Consider the following 18339-nt stretch of genomic DNA (forward strand, 5'->3'; position numbering starts at 1 on the left):
CTAAAAAGGCCAAAATAAGCTCGGGTGCTTTGAAAAATTAACCAAGACTTTACCTATGTCAAAAATCATCCCCTGAATCTAATGAAACTCTCAGAATTCTAATCTGAGCATCCAAACCTGAATATTGACCAAGGTCAACCCAAAGACTAGAATTCCACAAATTTTCAACTTAGGACCTCAAATCCATAAAAAGACTCTAAATCTGAAACCAACAACTCTCCTAGACCAACATTCACATTCGGTAACTGATGGAATTGACCAAATTTCATTCTGACACTCAAAACTCAAGACTCCAAAAAACACTTTTAAGCAACTTTAGCCTTCCAAACACATAACTTACAAGATTCACAACTTTTTACTCGAATCTCAAAATCAACTTTCTAAACTCAATCAGAAATGACTCGAGGTTAAAACCGAGAGGGACAAAACCATAATCCTACAAAAATCTCTAAAAATGACCAACCGGATCATTACATTATTTTCTCCAAGCCCTTCACAATGCTTATAGGTAGAGAGGTGTTTATGCCATAAATTTGCAATTATTGCATATATGAGGTTCAGAAGGACCCTTTAATCCAAGTTATAGGCCCAATGAGGCACATATGTTCTATTTCTTTTATATTTTTATTTTAACTTTTTCAACTTTTCCTTTTCTTTAGTATATATTGTATTTCACATTTTTTTTATTTTTCCCCAATTTTGCTACTGCCAAGAAGCTTGGCAGCCATACCTCTCTCTTATTTCTCCTTTTTCTTCTTCATTTCATTTGCCATTCAATTTTTTTTCTTTTTAATTTCGTTTTCTTGAGTTAAATTAGAAAATATGTTCTTGAATAACTAGAAAATACAATTTTCATATTGAAAAAGGTAAATTACTAATGACTGGATAAAATTTCCGGTAAAAATTTTATTTCCAATTGTAATCTCTGTTATCAATCATTGTTGAAAAAGTTATTTTCTCAGTGATAATTATAGAAAAATGTGATAAAAGTAGCTCTAATTAAAGTGATATGAGAGAGAAGTGAAATGAGTTTTGAATGGTGGAGGATTTGTAGAGCTTTGGGAGGATAAAAATGACGGTTATATTGACAAACATTGTTGTAGTGTGTGTTAAATGTGATGAAAGAAATGAAGTTTGTAGTGGTTATGAAAGAGTCGAAGCAGCGCCGATTCCGATTCTGGTGAGAACGATGATACAATTGAAAAGATGAAAAATAGGAAAAATAGAAAGAAAAAAGAAAAAAACAAGTAAAAGCAAAAGAATACCTATTTTAATAGAAAAATTATTATGAAAATAAAATTTTAGCATTTTTTTATGTTCTTACTCTCTCAAAGAGAGTGTATTACACTTTCTTTGTCACCTAAGCAGTTAAGAATATAATAATTCTTGTTAAAAATAGTTTAGGTGTGTCATAGACCCCTGCAAAGTTGGAGTGAGTAACAACAATTTCGACAATAGTAGAAGTGTGTTTTGAATCATTTTCCCTAATTATAATAACTTAACTTTAGGACATACTTCTAGAGTTTGAACTACTAGTGTGTCATGGAATTACGACACATTTGATACCTTTTACATGATTTTTAAATGTTTTTAGCTCGTTTTAGGTTATTTCAATGTTGAGATATTTTGTAGTAAGTACTCAGAGGAAAATTTGACAAAAAGGATAAAAATGCAAATGACCCAAACTTAGGCATATTATGGATCATACATTTCATATACGGGTCATCCATGCAACCATAGATGAGCCCATAGATGAGTCCAATGTCTTATAGTTGAAGTGGTAAACTTATAGACCAGATGCAGATCCACATACAACCGCAAATCTCACACAAATCATCTATTTGATCATGAAAAATGGGACCCTATCTAAAAGCTGAAATTTTGAGGTTACTCAAGTACAGTAAAAAAAATACAAATAATATGTGCAATTTACAGTCCGTAAATAAAAGTATGATAGAATCGAGAAGATATCATTCACGGACCATGAAAAAATATGTGGTATGTAGAACTTCTAAAAAAGGGTTGAACCATTTATAGAGAGCAAAAGATGACATATATTCTATATGAGCTTTATGGTTCATAAGTGATGTCAACTAGTATTTAGTCAGATTTTTATTTCGAATTTGTGGGTTGATATAAATATTTTTTGTTGATTTTTGTGCAATATCTTTTTTAGAACTTGTACGCTCGAATTAGAATATTGAACATCACTTTTTCCTTTATTATTTTTAGGAGAAAAATTATTTTTTTGTGATCATTTTCTTCATCATTGTAAGCACTTGTAAATTGTTTATTGCTTTATTTTTCTTTAGTATTAGTAGCTAAATCTTATACTAAGCTTGTGGACTTAATATGAGTATTTTGTTCATGTGATTTTTTTGTTAGTGTATGAATAATGAATTTTTAGTATCTATTTATTTCTCATTTTTAATAGTTGGTTCGTAGTTGCAAACATTTGCCTAGGCCAATTACATTAATTTTATTTGAAAAAAGTGAAGTAGGGTTTGAAAAAATAAATTTGTAAGAGGTGTTAACCCTAGTTTAATAGATTCGCTTAGAATAAGTTGAGTTCACTTGACATTGAATGATCGTTCTTTATTATAACTCGTGTATTTAGAAAAATTATTAAGAGATATACTATTCAACTATTGAGAAATATTGAGCGACAATTACAATGTTTTAAAGGCATGAACATAACGCAAAGTGTTTTACCTAATACATGGCAAGACGTAAGCCTTGAGGCACTGAACCTAAGCTTCATGAGGCTATCATTTTTTATATGATATAAATTAATATAATAAAAAAATATAAATTACATAGAAATTTCAAGAATGATATAAAATTAGTGGAAATGTACAACTTCATCTTAAAACATTAATCAAAATCAAAATTGAATAAGAATCATTAAAATTGTTATTTAAAGAAACTAATCAGATATTTTTCAAAAAAATGAGTAGAAATATATATATAAAAACGGAGGAGGAACCTACAACCAAAAATACAATTGGTATACCACTGTAGCTCTAGTGCTCTGTCTAAAAATATTAAACTACTACTAGAAAAGTAAAGTTATTGATGAAGTGAGCTAGTTATTGATTCTAGGCAACTGGAATAATGAAGTAATGATGAAGCTCTTTAATGAAGAAGTGTGTAGTCATGTGCAACAAACTATTGGGACAGCATATGAACTTGAAGATTGGGATAAATCTTGGTGGATACCCAACTCTACAAGAAAGTTTTCTGTAGGCAGTGCTTGGGAACTCATGGGAGAAAGAAGAGAACCTCAGGAGCTGATGATGAACATATGGGAAAAGGGTATTCCTTTTAAAGTATCTTTCCTTCTGTGGAGATTATGGAAGTTACGAATTCCTATGGGGAAGTCTTGGTGAAGATTAAGGTAGCAGAGGAGGTTATTTGTTGTTGTTGCAATAGCAATGCACAAGAAACCTTTCAACATTTATTCATAGTGTTCAGACTCTAACAGAATATGGAGTTGGTTTGCAGGTGTTGCAGGAGTGGAAGGACCATTTCTACAAGTCAAAGACACGATAATTAAATGGTGGAAAGCTGATTGTGTGGTTAAACTGAAACCAATGTATAAGGCAGTACCAACTTTTATCATCTGGCAAATATGGAAAAGGAGAAACGGGATCAAAAATGGTGGGAAACTGTCTAGGCATGATATGGATATGAAGATTAACAGAAATCTACAGATGATGGTTAAACTCAGATACCCATGGATTCAGGAAATTTCAAGTATGTGGCCTATGATTGTGAAATTGTTCGAAGAATACACCCCTAGTATATCTTACCAAGTTATCAGGTGGAAGTTTCCAGAGAGGGGATATTACAAATGTAAATAAGATGGTGCCTGCAAAGGCAACCCCGGGCTGAGTGCTTGCGGATTTTGTATCAGAAATTGTGAAGGGGAACTGGTTTTTGCAGAAGTTCAGAGAATTGGAGATAGCTCAAGCCTCAAAGTTGAGGCTATGGCGATGAGACTAGGCCTTGAACACTGTATAAATCGTAATTTAGTACCAGTAGTGATGGAAATTGACTCTCTTACCCTCAAGAAAATCGTAGAAGGGACATGGGAGGTGCCTTGGGCAATCATGAAGGAGATTAAGAGAATCAAGTTTCCGCTGGCTAACCACTCTGCGATAGTGTCACACACATCCAGAGAAGGAAATCAATTGGCAAATTTTTTCACTGACTATATTTTCAGTTTTGTAGGTACTAATAGATTTCAATTCAACTCAACACAGGGGATTCCAAATAAAGCAAAAAGTATAATTCAATTGGAAAAGGCTAATGTCTCAAACTTGAGATTTAAGAAGAGTCAAAATCGAAGAACATTTGGAAAGACAAGGTCAAATAGCAGCAACAATCAGAACCAAATGGTAACACACATTCAAGGGCAACCCCGACAATATTTGCAAATCCAAAACTAACACACATTCCGGGTGATAAGCTGAAGATGAGGACGTACCTGTTGTTCTGGATCCTTCTATAGTGGTATTAGCACGTCGTTGTTCATTCTGCAAAAAGAAGAAGGGACAACTGGGAAATCCGTCAATTAGGATTAGTACCAAATAGGAGTTCTTTGGTTCATACCTTTTCTCCAGCTCTTAGACATACCAATTGTGAGCTAAAGAAGTCTTCCCTGAGTTCAAATTCATGGTATCAGTGAGATCTTTTGATACCCAAATGAAAATCGCTCAAGCTCTATGATTGTGTACTCCTAGAGTCGATAAGGGATAGATCCTCTTGTGTGGATGTATGGTATTGTTGGCTAGAGAGGTTGCTCCGATTTCGATGTTGCCGCCACAAAGAGAGTAGCTTCGTCGGAGCTCTTAGAACTTTCCTACTCTTGACTATTTGTCTTGTTTTGTTTTCTTTCTAGTTCTGTTGTTTTAGTTTTCTCTTTTCATTTTGAGGCATGACCACTTTTGAGTCATGTCTATGTACAGACCTTCCCATTTTGTTATGGAATAAACCCTTTGGGTTTAAAAAAAAGTTATCCCACTCAAACATAGATCTTGGGAAGTACCGTCTCTACACTTGAAGCTGGTCTTCATTGACACCGATTTCTATTCAAATCGAGGTTAGATAGGGTATGATTTTTGTTTCAAATTTTTAGAAGAAAGTTTTGACGATAAGTACTTATCGGAGTTCCTGTTTCTAAGTTGTTAACACCAACAAAATCACTAGGAAGACCTTGAATCGGTACTATAAGACGTCTGTCAGGTGGTGTTTTTATCATTCGATTAGCGACAAGTTTCCAATTTCACCGGTGATTTACATCTGTAGAGAAGATGAAGAGGAAGGAGACTGAGAACTTTCTAAATGTAAATTGGCCTGATTTTTGTTGATTTCTTGATTCTTTTTATTTGAATCTAGCGCGGTCTAGTTGGGACAACTGATTTGAGCCTCTCTTTTTTAGTTTTGTCTTCTTTATTAGGCTCAAACATGCCTTCAAACTTAAAAAAAAAAACTCATTTATTTTTTATCCGTTAAAAGTTTGGTTCATCTATGTCATTACAGTTTGAGAAAAGGCTCATCCATGTCATTATTTTATAACTTTGCATAGTCATTTTTTACATCAATAAGACCCCAAACAACTTTTAACACTTTTCAATTAGGATTTTGGGTCAAATATATATTCTTTTTACTTCTTGTTCCTCAAGAACACAGGAAGAACACCAAGAATTCCAATTTTCCAACTTCTTCAATTCTTCACAAAATCACCTTAAATTTTAAGAATAGCTTCCCTTTGAGCTAGATATCACAACTCAAAATCTTTTGAGCTCTAATTCAACCTAACTCAACAAAATCCACTTGAAATTTCTTTAAAGTTATAAAATTTCAATATCTTTTAATGATAGAATTTTCTCCACAACTCCGAATCACTTGAAATTTTGAACATAGACCCAAAAAACACTAGGGAACAAAGATCTAGCGTCAAAAATATGAATAAGCAGATTTTCAGAATTTTTAAACTGATTTTCATTATTATTATATTTTTGGGAATTATTTTTTTTTAAATACGGGTGGGTATTTTTGACTCCAAAAATGATTTTAGAATTTTGACATGATGTGGCAGAATTATAATTGACCACGGAAAAAAAATGATTTTGCAAAACCGAAGTTAAAAGATAATGGGATAGATAAACCAATCTTTTAACGAATGGCATAAATAAATCTTTTCTCAAAGTTCGATGACATATTTGAACATTTTTCCTTAATTTTATAGGTTTGCGTTTGCCTATTTTCTTGTATCAACTAGACAATGTAAACTTTTGAATGTAGTGTCACTGTCATTTAAACTGAACAAAAGAAATTCAAGAGACCAAGCGGAAAGATTGGATTAAAAACTGAACTTAAAAGCACAATGGCCTGAAATTTTGAACTAAAAAGTTGAATTTAAATACACAATGTCCTGAGGTTCTGAACTGGACACTGAAAAGTTGCAAGAACTACTATATATCAGTTTTGTCCATCTTCTTTGAAAAAACTGTATAACCTCAGTTTTCTAAACCATGCCATTTTATGGGGATACAGAATAAAACACAGTTCTTACAATGAACCAGCAAATCAATTTCTCTATAACTGCTGACAATGAACCAGCAAATCAAACACAGTTGTTTACGTATTAACAACTTCTACTCAAGTACAAGTATGTGAATTTCAACTGTTTACACCAATGACAAGGGGTTGGAAGCAACACTAAAGAATAAACCAAATCTATTTCTGCTTACAACTAACTCTTGTCTGTTTTGAGACTCTAGATGCTACAACAGTTATGGTATGCTATTCTAAATTCCTCCTAACCTACAAGTAAAATTGCAATATGCAGATTCCCTATTGTGAACCATTAGCAGGAGTATCACTACCCTGCCTGGCAGAAATTACTCTATCAAGGGTTTCATCGGGGACCTTGATTCCGCTAGTCTCTAGATCTGCCACTATGGCAATTGCAGCATCAAGCTCCCCAAGATCAAGGCATAATATGATGATTTCGTCATACAAAGGGCTGCAACGAATGGGTTAAGATCAATAATCAATTTAAATAATATGTGAAAACTTTTAGATAAGACCATGATAACGATATACAAGATAAATTATGGTAAAAGCACAGCAAAGCAGAAAGATTTGCTGGAAGTGAACCAATATAAAGTAAACACAATCTCAGCTTGAATATCTAAAGGCAACTCTATTTGTTTAGCCAATCTTTGTGTAAACCTTCTTTTTGCTGATGTTATATCATTTATTTGTTTGTTGCAAGTCTGATGCAAGTAGCACGAAAACATAATTCATAAAGAAGGAAGTATTTCAGGTAAAACCAGACTTACCTTCCAAATACATAACCAAGACTATGCGTTGTCTGCAAAATTTTCAAGAAAGCAGAAGGCATAGGAGCTCGTACTGCAGCACGCAATATCATAGCGCAATCACCAATTGTTGGTGTCCCACCCAATTCTATTACCTGAGATAGAAACATTTTTCGTTTACAACAGGAAAACAGAAGAATCCATACATGAAGCCAAGTTCACTAGCTACAAGGACAGGAAACAGCATAGCACCAGTTCTGCTAGAATGTCATAATTCACTATCAGAATAGAACAGCAATATTAGAAAACAAAGTTGTAAAACCCTAAGCTTCATTCACTGAAAATTTATTGATATACTAAGAATCTTCATTTACAAAATCCAGAAAGACTTAATATTTAAAGAAATCTAGAAAAGCAAGACTGTAACTCCTAAAGCGTTACAGGAGAATGCTACAAAATAAAAACTAAAAACTAAAAACTCCTGAAAGAAGAACCAAGAAAGTTGTAAGAACATTAGATCCAATCATGGTTTTACCGTGGCTTGGAGTCACTAGTGACTTCATTACATGCAGCAACAGCTGATAAAAATGATACAGGAAGCAAAGAAAATGAAAGTGAGTTTTGAGTATCCTTAGCAGCTAGCGATTCCTTCATAAGACCATAATAGACTAATGTTGGATTATGTAGGAAAATCTTGGCAAAAATGAAACTTTATTCAACCAAATCTTCAATGTTGGGTTCATTTAATTCTCCTTCTCAAACCAAAGATGAGAGTCAGTCATCAGGAAGTTGGTCACCAATCATACCAAATTCTAATCCATAACTGCCATACTGAAAGTTTCTAGGAAGAAGCATGAATTGGTAAAATGAAAAATCTGCAAGAGCAAGTGTTAAATGTAGGCATCATTCATGTGAATATGTTGGGTGTTCTAGACTACTATCTTTCTGTGTATTAAATAAGAAGATATAGGTGGACGGTAAAAGCAAAAAATGCAATAACAACAACATACCCAGTGTAATCCCAGAAGTAGGGTATGGGGAGGGTAGAGTGTATGCAAATCTAACCCCTACCTCTTAGCGATAAAGAGGTTGTTTCCGATAGACCCTCAGCTTAAATAAAGCATTTTAAAGCAGATTGAAAAAGGGAATACAGAAACGAAAGCAGTAACAACAACAAAATAATGCAAAATGGAGAGTAGTACACAACATAAAAAAGAAAGAGCAGTAACGACAACAAAATAATGTGATAACTGAAGCACAAAAAAACACATGTGATAACCAAAATCTAAGAACAAGAAACTACGAGAATAGTGTTAAATTACTGGTAAGAAAGTAGGTACAAGTACGACCACCATGCCTATCCTGCATGAAGCGAGAGAACGCTCAACCACCAACTAACCTTCTACCCTATTCCGCAACCTCCAAACCCTCCTATCTAAGGTCGTGTCCTCGGTAAGCTCAAATGTCTTGTCTAATCACCTTTCCCCAATGCTTCTTCGATTTGCATCTACCTCACTTATCACCCGCCATTGCTAACCTCTCACACCTCACTAGGGCAACTACACTTCTCCTCTTCACATGCCAAAATCATCTTAACCTCAATTCCTTCATCTTGTCCAACATGGAAGACACTCCTGCTTGTCCCAGATATCTCCATTCATAATTTTATCTCTCTTACTATGCTCACACATCCATCTCAACATCCTCATCACCACAACTTTTACCTTCTGAATATGAGAGTTCTTGACTGGCCAACAATCTGCCCGATACAACATATTTGGTCTAACTTGTAGAACTTACCTTTAAGATTTGGCAGTATCTTCTTATCACACAAGACTCTGGAAGCGAGCCTCCATTTTGCCCATCCAAAACCAATACGATATGTGACATCATAATTCATCTCACCATTACCTTGAATTGAAGACCCCACATACTTGAAACATCCTCTTATAGGGATGACCTAAGCATCAAGCCTCACTTTTGCGCGGACCTAATGCGTAGCATCAATGAACTTACACTCTAAGTATTCAGTCTTGGTCTTGGTCAACTTGAACCCTTTAGGCACCAGGATTTGTCTCCAAACCTCTAGCCTAGCGTCAACTTCACCGCAAGTCTCGTCAATCAATGCTATGTTATCTGCAAAAAAACATACACCATGGCATCTCACCTTGGATATACTGCACCGGTTCATCCATAACCAGTGCAAAACAAAACGGACTAAGAGTCAACCTTTGGTGTAACCTCATCATGACTGGAAAGTGTTTTTAGTCTCCAACTATTGTTTTTTTTTAAACTGGTAACTTTAGTCTATATATCCACAGGTATACTACAACAAAAGTGAAGTCCCCCTTCAAAAGTGTTACAACTTACAGAATAAAATAGTCTTAGTCTAAACTGCTGCCTATAAACAATCTAGCACATCAAAGATGTCTTCTGTCCTAGTTAATATATTTTGTTTACACCAAAAATAGAAAAGAGCTAAGCAGTCCATCTTGATCTTCTGTAAGCTATTCTGCCAATTTTCAAAACTCCTGTTGTTTCTCTCTTTCCAGATTATCCACCAAATACATGCTGGGACAAGTTTCCATCTCTTCTCCTTGTCAGAAGCATTGCCATCTCTATTCCAGCTGCTCAGGACTCCTTTAATGCTCCCTGGTTTCACCCATCTTATCCCCTTTAAACAAATGAACATTCTCCATAATTGTTCCGTCCATGTACAATGCAAGAAAAGATGGTTAATTGTCTCAACATGTTCTTCACATAAAGTACATCTAGAAGCCAACTGATAGCCTCTTTTCTTTAGATTTTCATGAGTCAAAACCGCTTCTTTTGTCAATAACCACATGAAGCAGTTTACTTTGTAGGGTACTTTTGGTTTCCAGATGTTCTTCCATGGCCATTCCGTCTCCTGTCCAGCATTCTTGTTGAGTTCCTTATAAATTGAATTTACTGAGAATTGACCTTTGGTGTCATTCTGCCAAACTAATAAGTCCTTCCTTTCGGTGAGGTTGCTGAAAGAGCCTACTGAATCTTGAAATTCTGCCACTTCGTCTATCTCCCAATCCTGAAGGTTCCTCCTTAAGAACAAATTCCATCCTTGTCCAGTCCACATTGTAGCCACAGTGGCCTGTTGATGTTGGCATAAAATGAACAATTCAGGATGCAACTGTTTCATATGGACAGACCCATTCCACTTATCCTCCCAGAAGGATGTCTTTGACCCATCTCCCACTTCTACCTTGGTTCTGTGATATAGCACTGGCCATAGATTTCTGATTGCCCTCCATACAGTGCATTTATATGGAGTACTTATCATTTTAGTCATCCACTTATCTTCCATGCCATATTTTGCTGTGATGACCTCTTTCCAGAGCATGTTATCTTCATTTGCAAACTTCCACAACCACTTCATCATTAGACTCTGGTTTTGTTTCCTCAGATTTCTTATGCCTAGGCCTCCTGTATTTTAACTCACAATCAGTTCCTTCCATTTAACAAGAGGAAACTTCCATAAGAAATTTCTTCTAATAGCATCAATGCTATTAGATACATTGGCAGGCATAGGAAAGACTGACATCATATAAGAGGGTAATGCATCCATCACACTGTTAATTAAAGTCAATCTTCCTCCCAAGGACAAGTACTGACTCTTCCAGTTGGTGAGTCTCTTTTCACATTTCTCCAGGACCCCATTCCATATGCCTTTGGACTTGCTTTTAGCTCCCAAAGACATACCTAGGTAAGTAGTTGGAAGCTCCCCAACCTTACCTCCTAGTGTTCTGGCCAGAACTTCTGTATTAAGCACACTATTGATAGGATAGATGAAGCTTTTCCCCCAGTTTATGTGGAGACCAGAGACAGCTTCAAAAATGACAAAAATAACCCTCAAAATCAGGATTTGTTTTGTCTCATCTTCACAGAAAACCAATGTGTCATCTGCATATTGTAGATGAGTTATCTCCAAACTAGAAAGTTCTCCTGCTTGGAACCCCTTGATCCACCCCTTTCCCTTTGTTGTTTTAATAAGGTTACTCATTCCTTCCATAGCTAAGATGAATAAAAATGGGGAAAGAGGATCCCCCTGTCTCAAGCCTCGCTGGGAAGAGAAAAAGGCAGTGGGTACTCTATTCACAAGTATAGAGAACCTGACAGTGCCAATACAATGTTTTATCCATCTTATCCACCTGGCCCCAAAACCCATTCTTTCCAGCATTTGTATAAGAAAGTCCTAGTTTAAGAAGTCATAAGCTTTTTGTATGTCCAGCTTGCATACAATTCCTGGCTTATTGCTCCTCTGTCTCGTCTCTGTGCATTCATTAGCTATCAAAACGGCATCCATAATTTACCTGCCCTTGATAAAAGCCATCTGATGTCTATCCACCAGGCTATGTATCACCCTCTTGAGTCTCTCTGCTAGAAGCTTTGCAATGATCTTGTATACCCCCCTCACCCTGGTCTTGGATCCATCCTACATGTCCTCAATCGCCCTAGTATAAGCCACAACTACACCTATAGCCTCTAAGCATATCCATGGGACCTCCCTGGGGACTTTGTCATAAACCTTCTCTAGGTCGAGGAACACCATATGTAAATCCCTCTTCCACTCCCTATCCTGCTCCATCAGCCTCCTCATAAGGTATATGGCTTCTGTGGTAGTTCGCCCCGACATGAATTCGAATTGATTCTCGGAAATAGACACAATCCTCTTTACTCTTATCTCCACCACCCTCTCTCACATCTTCATTGTATGGCTTAGCAGCTCAATACCACTATAGTTGTTGCAATTCTATATATCACCCTTGTTCTTATACAATGGAATCATCATACTCCACCTTTCTTCTTCGAGCATCTTTTGTCCTAAAAATGAAAACACACCAGTTAGCCCCTCCAAGCTTTCCCTCCTATGTTCTTCCAAAACTCCACCGAAATTTCATCTGGCTTGGTCACTCTTCCCTAGCTCATCCTACGAATAGCACTTGATCTCATCAACCTTTATAGACCTACAATACTCGAAATCTTGTCGTCTCTCAGAGTGCTCCAACTCTCCAGCATAATGTCCATGTCCCTCTCATCAGTCAAGACCTTGTGGAAGAATGTCTGCCGCCTCCATCTAATGAGTGTCTACTCCACCAAAACTTTGTTTACTTTGTCTTTGATGCACTTCACTTGGTCGAGGTCTCAGGCCTTCCTCTCTTGCCTTGGCTAGCCTATTCAGTTTCTTATCTCCGCCTTTGTCCCATAACTCATCATGCAAGCATTCGAAAACTGTCAGTTTTGCCGGTGTAACCGACAACGCTGCCTCCTCCCTCGCCACTTTATACATTTCCCTCTTAGTCCGCTTATCATCTTCGTTCTTACTCTCCACCAACTTCGCATAAACAGCCTTATTTGCTTCCACTTTCCATTAGACTTCACCATTCTACCACTAATCTCCTCGTCCACTAGAGTTGCCTCTAGAAACCCCCAACACCTCTCTTGCAGCTTCCCTTATGTAACTAGCTGTCATATCCCACATGTTGGTCGTCTCCCCCACTAAAAGCAAAAAATGCAATATCACTAATTCATTTTTTTCTCAACACAAATTAGCATAGAGCTATGAAGAATCACCGAGCAAAGAGATATTAATTACCAAGTCTGTAAGAAAACAGGGACAATTTAGCTATACTTGTCTAACAATATACATTTGTGAGAAGACAGGAGTTTGAAAGAGAACTCAGCTTTATTAGTTACTAACATTCTCAACACGCCCCCTCACATGCGGGCCTATTCTTTTTCATGGGCCAAGCACGTGGAATTTCTTTTTAAATGGGAGGTCAGATTCGATTTCAGGACGATACCATGTTAGAAGACAAGAGTTTGAGAGAGAACTCAACTTTTATTAGTTAATGATATTCTCAACAACATTGTTTCACGGACTCTCAAAAATCTGTCACGGCATATACTTGCATAGAAATTCAACATATCAGCATACTATTTAGCAAGAGGTAACTTGTAGATTGAGGAAAGACTGCATGTAACATTCAGTAAATGGTGTTGAAAATGGTGAGGAGATTAATAAGGATATCATAGCATACTTTTGTCATCACTTTGATCCCCAATTCAACTTCCCACTCTTGTGACCATCTTCGAGGAGCTTTGTTCTTGATTTCTTTTTCCCATGTCCAGCCCCAAGCATCAGTGATTGTATACATATCTGATACATCAAATACTTTCCGTTTCCTCAGCTCCACAAATGCTTCATGAATGTCCAGTGGAAACCAATCATCATCGTCATCATCCTGTGCAAATATGAAAAGACATATCAATCAAATATCCATGCTCTTAAACGGCAATTTTTGTAAATCTTATGCAGTTTCCAGAAGTAAACAAGTCATTATGCGAAAAATTGTAAGTTTAAGGGTAATTTGTAGGAAAAACTTAGGGTTATTACCTGGATGACTATTTTCATTTATGCTTGTATGCTAAACATTTGCCCATGAAACAAATATAGATGTTCTAAGGCAACAGAAAATGTAGAAGATAAGTAAGTGGACCAAATTGTCATCAGGTTTAAGTGTTCCAGTTCCAACTGATCTGATTGGCCGTTTCCTACTTCAGTCACAAATGCCTAAGTTTACAACTACTGAGAAGCACTTATAAACCTAATCATGTAGTACATACATGAAATGTGAAGCACAGAAATTATTGTATTAGCAGTCAAGCTTCGTAATACCTCACAGACAATGACTTATTCCTGTCAACAGATTCAAACACACAAGTTTTAGTCACCTAAAGCACACCGTCTCTGTGATCTAGATAAGACAGAATGTAATAAGATTCGTAAAATGGTGAATCGGAGATGTGTTTTAAGAACGAACTATGAAGATAAAACATACAAAAGCAGATAAAGTAAAGGTAAAGTCGGAACTTGGGGAGGGAAGAGGAAAAACATGATATAAATGTCAATCCCTCAACAGCTATGGAAATTGTAACCACACGATTCTCCCTCCTCGCCAAATTGTTTTTCTATTTTGAATCATAACTATTAAACAAATTATTTATGAAGCACATCACTGCAATGTATATGAGAAACAAGAAGGCACCAAAACTTACATTTTAGCTATTGGGTGAAAAAGGAAAAGATTGTGAATTCAGAGTGACATGTGTCTCATCAGAAATTTGGTGACGATTTTGACTTTCCGTGTCCACAATTGAAAATTTTCATGGGAAGAACCAGACGAGATGTGGATATTCAGATGAAAATTAGAAAAAGAGTCCACTGGGATTGAGAGAACAGACATCAACTAAATCAATCAACCAACAATGCCTCAATCCTAAACTATTTATGGTTGGCTTAATAGATCTTTCAAATACGGTCTTGCTCAATTCAGGTCCATCTTGTTCCAAATGATTTACTAAAATATCACAGGAAGATACAGGAATGATAGTGGATATTCCACTTGGGTGCATATGAGATAGAGAGAGCAGATATCAAACATATGACTTGCTTGTATCTTCTGACTTTTCTTTCTATGTAGATGCTATAACAAATAATTAGCAATCGATGAACACCATAAAATGTCATACCACTGCAGCTACTCTAGAAAGCCTTCTCCTGGATTTTTTTGAAGAGCTAGCCGTTAGATCAGAATCTTTTAGCAGTTGCACTCCAATCATTTGAAGAGGTTTCGCAGCTTCAACTTCCTTGTCCTTCCTGTCACCTATTTCCGGTTGGCTTTCAGTTTGCTCCACTTCTTCCTCCTCATCTTGTGCCTCGTCATCTTCTGCCTCATCATCTTCAGCCTCTTTGGCGATATCATCGACAGCATCATTATCATCTACCACATCAGTAGGTTCTAAGTCTATTATTTCTGACTGCTGGCCATAATTTTCACTTAATCCCTCCCCAAGAAAGCGGCGTTTCCAGAATTCTGTATTTCCTTCATGCAACTTTATACGTGAGATCAACTCATCAAGCTCTTCATCAACCTGAAAAAATAACACAATATAGATTGTGAGGAATGACATGGATTTGCATGATATCTCAAGACAACTAGTTACAGTTAATACACTTGGAATAACATTTACCTCTTCTTCTTCCTCCTCAACTGGAGGAACCCAAAGTGGCCTGCCTCTAGAGCGATTTATTCTCCTTGCTTTCTGCACTCGTTGGTAGAGTACATTTCTGGTTCCATCTGTTGGTAGACCTTGTGCTTCTAGTTCTTCCTTTAATTCTGATACAATCATTTTACTAGCAGCTTTTGGTTTCAAGGCACTCTGTTCAGGTCCTTTGATGACTTTCCTCAGTCTCTCCTCAATACGTATGTAATCATACTCGGATATTTTCCCCAGAATTGAAGGTCCTTCATTGAGTAAGGTTTTCAAAAGCTTCCTGTGGTGCAACCTCCACTCTTCGAAGCATCTTTGTTTAAAAGAGGTTTCCCTAGGATTGGAATATATAAACCCTTGGGCATCAGGATCTAAAGGAGTTTTTCCCCTTCTTGGGACCCATCGTTTGCGGTCACCTGTGAGTCCACCTTCAGCAACATACCTGAATGTTACGGCCAACTAAATCACATCTTATAGTAAAAAATCAAAGCTAGAAATTGAAGCAGAACATTACCACAATAAACCTACGGAAAAAACAATGAATATACAAACAAACAAACAATTAGAAAAACAGCCAACCATTAAACATGAAATTAGGGCAAGGCAGTCTATTATCAGTACAATTACCATGCCCACTATCTAGAAAAACTCAAAAATGTGAGCTTATCAGCTAAAAACAGAAAAGAATATATGTGACAGTAATGAGCACCTGGAGAGAAAAAAAAATCATGAATTAGAGGCTATATAATCTTCCCGTGACTATTCCACCAACCCGGATATCATGCAAGTCTAATTTGCATAAAAATGGTTAGTTTCCTCAATTGTAAAAAATAAGGAATTATCAGCTTGATAATGTTACATCATGTGCATCTTTAGTACAAGCGAATTCCAAAATGATATACTCTCAAGTGTCAACATAAATCATCATACAACTGAGTGGCTTTATTATCCCAGCATCACACTTCAATATTACATCATCAATCTTAGCTCAATCAGTAGATAAATTTACTAAGCAAATAGAGCGAACTGAAAGCTTGCAAAGAGTCATCAAAGTGGGAAATTCCTGATAATGAATTTTAAAGTGCTGGTTATCAATGGAGCAATACACATAGAAACCAAGATGCTATAATAACAGCCTTTTTTCCTGATTGTTGAATTAATCACTGCACAATGCGCAAGCAAAGATCGAGAATTAGGCATATAATTAGTTGATACCTCCATCATGATGCTTGTACCCAAATACTAATTAGGAAAATAAACAAATGATGTCAAAGTCAATAAGTATGCAACAAGATATGATACTAACATGAATAAAAATGCTTACCTGGCTACATAATCTATCTCATATCCAAGTTCAGCTTCTTCCTGCAAAGGTTCAATCCATGAACTAACTAATGTACGATATTTTCTGCTCAAGATCATTGCTCTTGGTGGGATTGGCTGGTTATCTTTAGCCATAGCTTCAAGTGCTTCTAACAACTCAACAATCCTCCCTGGAGTAAAAGATCATTTTGTTGATAATCTTGTTAAGACTCCTCAAAGAAATTACACCACATTATCTAATTTTAAAAATAAATGAGGCTCAAATTCATAGATTGACCCTAAAACTTGGCACCAACTGCCATGTAGACACCTTAACTTTCCGAGTTGCCATTTAGACAACTCTACTTGGTAGAGGTGTGTCGCTTGGAAGCCCGGGTTTGACCTGGCACCACGAGTTTGTTATCTTCATATTTGAGCGTGTTAGAGGTTATTCTAATGCATTTCCAACTCATAAAGCATAGTGAAATTCTTTTATAAACTTTATCTACCTCTATTTCTCCCCAAATGCCACCCTTCTTCTTCATCTTTTTTGTTAGTCAACCAGCATTTAAGTTGGCACCACTTTAAAACAATATAAAAATGCTTCAATTCCTCAATATAAGACACTTCCTTTCGTTCCCAATTTATATGAACATGTTTGATTGGGCACATAGTTTAAGAGGAATAAAACGACTTTTGAAAGTTGGGGTGTAAACAAGACATAGATAATTGCATGGCTATAAATCATCTCATTGAGAGTAAAATGAGAAGTTTAAAGTTAAAATTATTTCAAATATAGAAAAATATCATTCTTTTTGGGGACTTATTAAAAAGGAAAGAGTATCACATAAATGGAGGGTATTAACTTGACTTTCTAAATTCACATAAACTCAAATCATCATATCAAAGGACCAGATTTACAGATAAGAAACCAATATAAAAAACAAAGCTATTATCAGTAAGCATATTTCTTTCTTTCTATATTTTGATAAGATAATGAATTTCATAGCAGGCATCAAGAAGATGCATAAATTACAGAGCATAGAAAAGTACAAGACATTGTTAGCTCTATTACGAAAGGCTAATCTAAGGTTAAGGAGCTAACAAAGTCCAAAAAAGCTTCAGGGGAATAGACAGGGGGAAATTGCTCCAGCTACAGAGAGTAGTTAAAACTCTAGACTTAAGAATATAGCTTGGGGAAGAGGTGCCTTCAAATCATATTTTTTTCTTAGTTTCTTGTTTTCTCTATTTATTACCGATTTTCCAGTTTTGCTTCAATAGTAATGAATATTGGTGCTTTTGAATGAAACGAGTTCCATGGGAGGAACCAGTGGCAAAACAATGGTACACGGAGCACAGAAACGCCTATGATGGTGGAAGCTTCGGATGATTCGGAGGCGGGCTCGTGCACAGTCCTAGACTCGGTAGATAATGAATCCACTCTTCTACCCTTCTCCATTTAAATATCAGGCTCTTGTCTACGGCAGGGTTTGAATTTGTGACGTGTGATCAATCCACATATCACTATAAGTGTGTTCGGTTTGAAGGAAAATAAGTGGGTTCTTACTTATTTTCTTGTGTCTGGTACGTAAGCGAAAATTATTACTCTAAAAGCATT

At 36.2% G+C, this 18339-nt stretch overlaps 1 protein-coding gene across 1 annotated transcript in view; it reads right to left on the bottom strand.

Moving 5' to 3' along the window:
• Positions 1 to 6582: 6582 nt before the first annotated feature.
• LOC125850100 (uncharacterized) overlaps positions 6583 to 18339 on the bottom strand; it is a 28996-nt gene continuing 17239 nt past the window's right edge. Inside the window, exons 7-12 of the mRNA XM_049530004.1 lie at positions 16744 to 16912; positions 15399 to 15861; positions 14898 to 15299; positions 13406 to 13609; positions 7353 to 7486; positions 6583 to 7033 (exon numbers count right to left, since the gene is read on the bottom strand). Of these exons, the coding sequence (XP_049385961.1) occupies positions 6862 to 7033; positions 7353 to 7486; positions 13406 to 13609; positions 14898 to 15299; positions 15399 to 15861; positions 16744 to 16912 (1544 nt within the window). The 3' untranslated portion in view covers positions 6583 to 6861. The remainder of the gene's footprint in view (positions 7034 to 7352; positions 7487 to 13405; positions 13610 to 14897; positions 15300 to 15398; positions 15862 to 16743; positions 16913 to 18339) is intronic.

This window comes from Solanum stenotomum, unplaced genomic scaffold (assembly GCF_019186545.1).
Source record: "Solanum stenotomum isolate F172 unplaced genomic scaffold, ASM1918654v1 scaffold13774, whole genome shotgun sequence".
Lineage (NCBI taxonomy): Eukaryota > Viridiplantae > Streptophyta > Magnoliopsida > Solanales > Solanaceae > Solanum > Solanum stenotomum.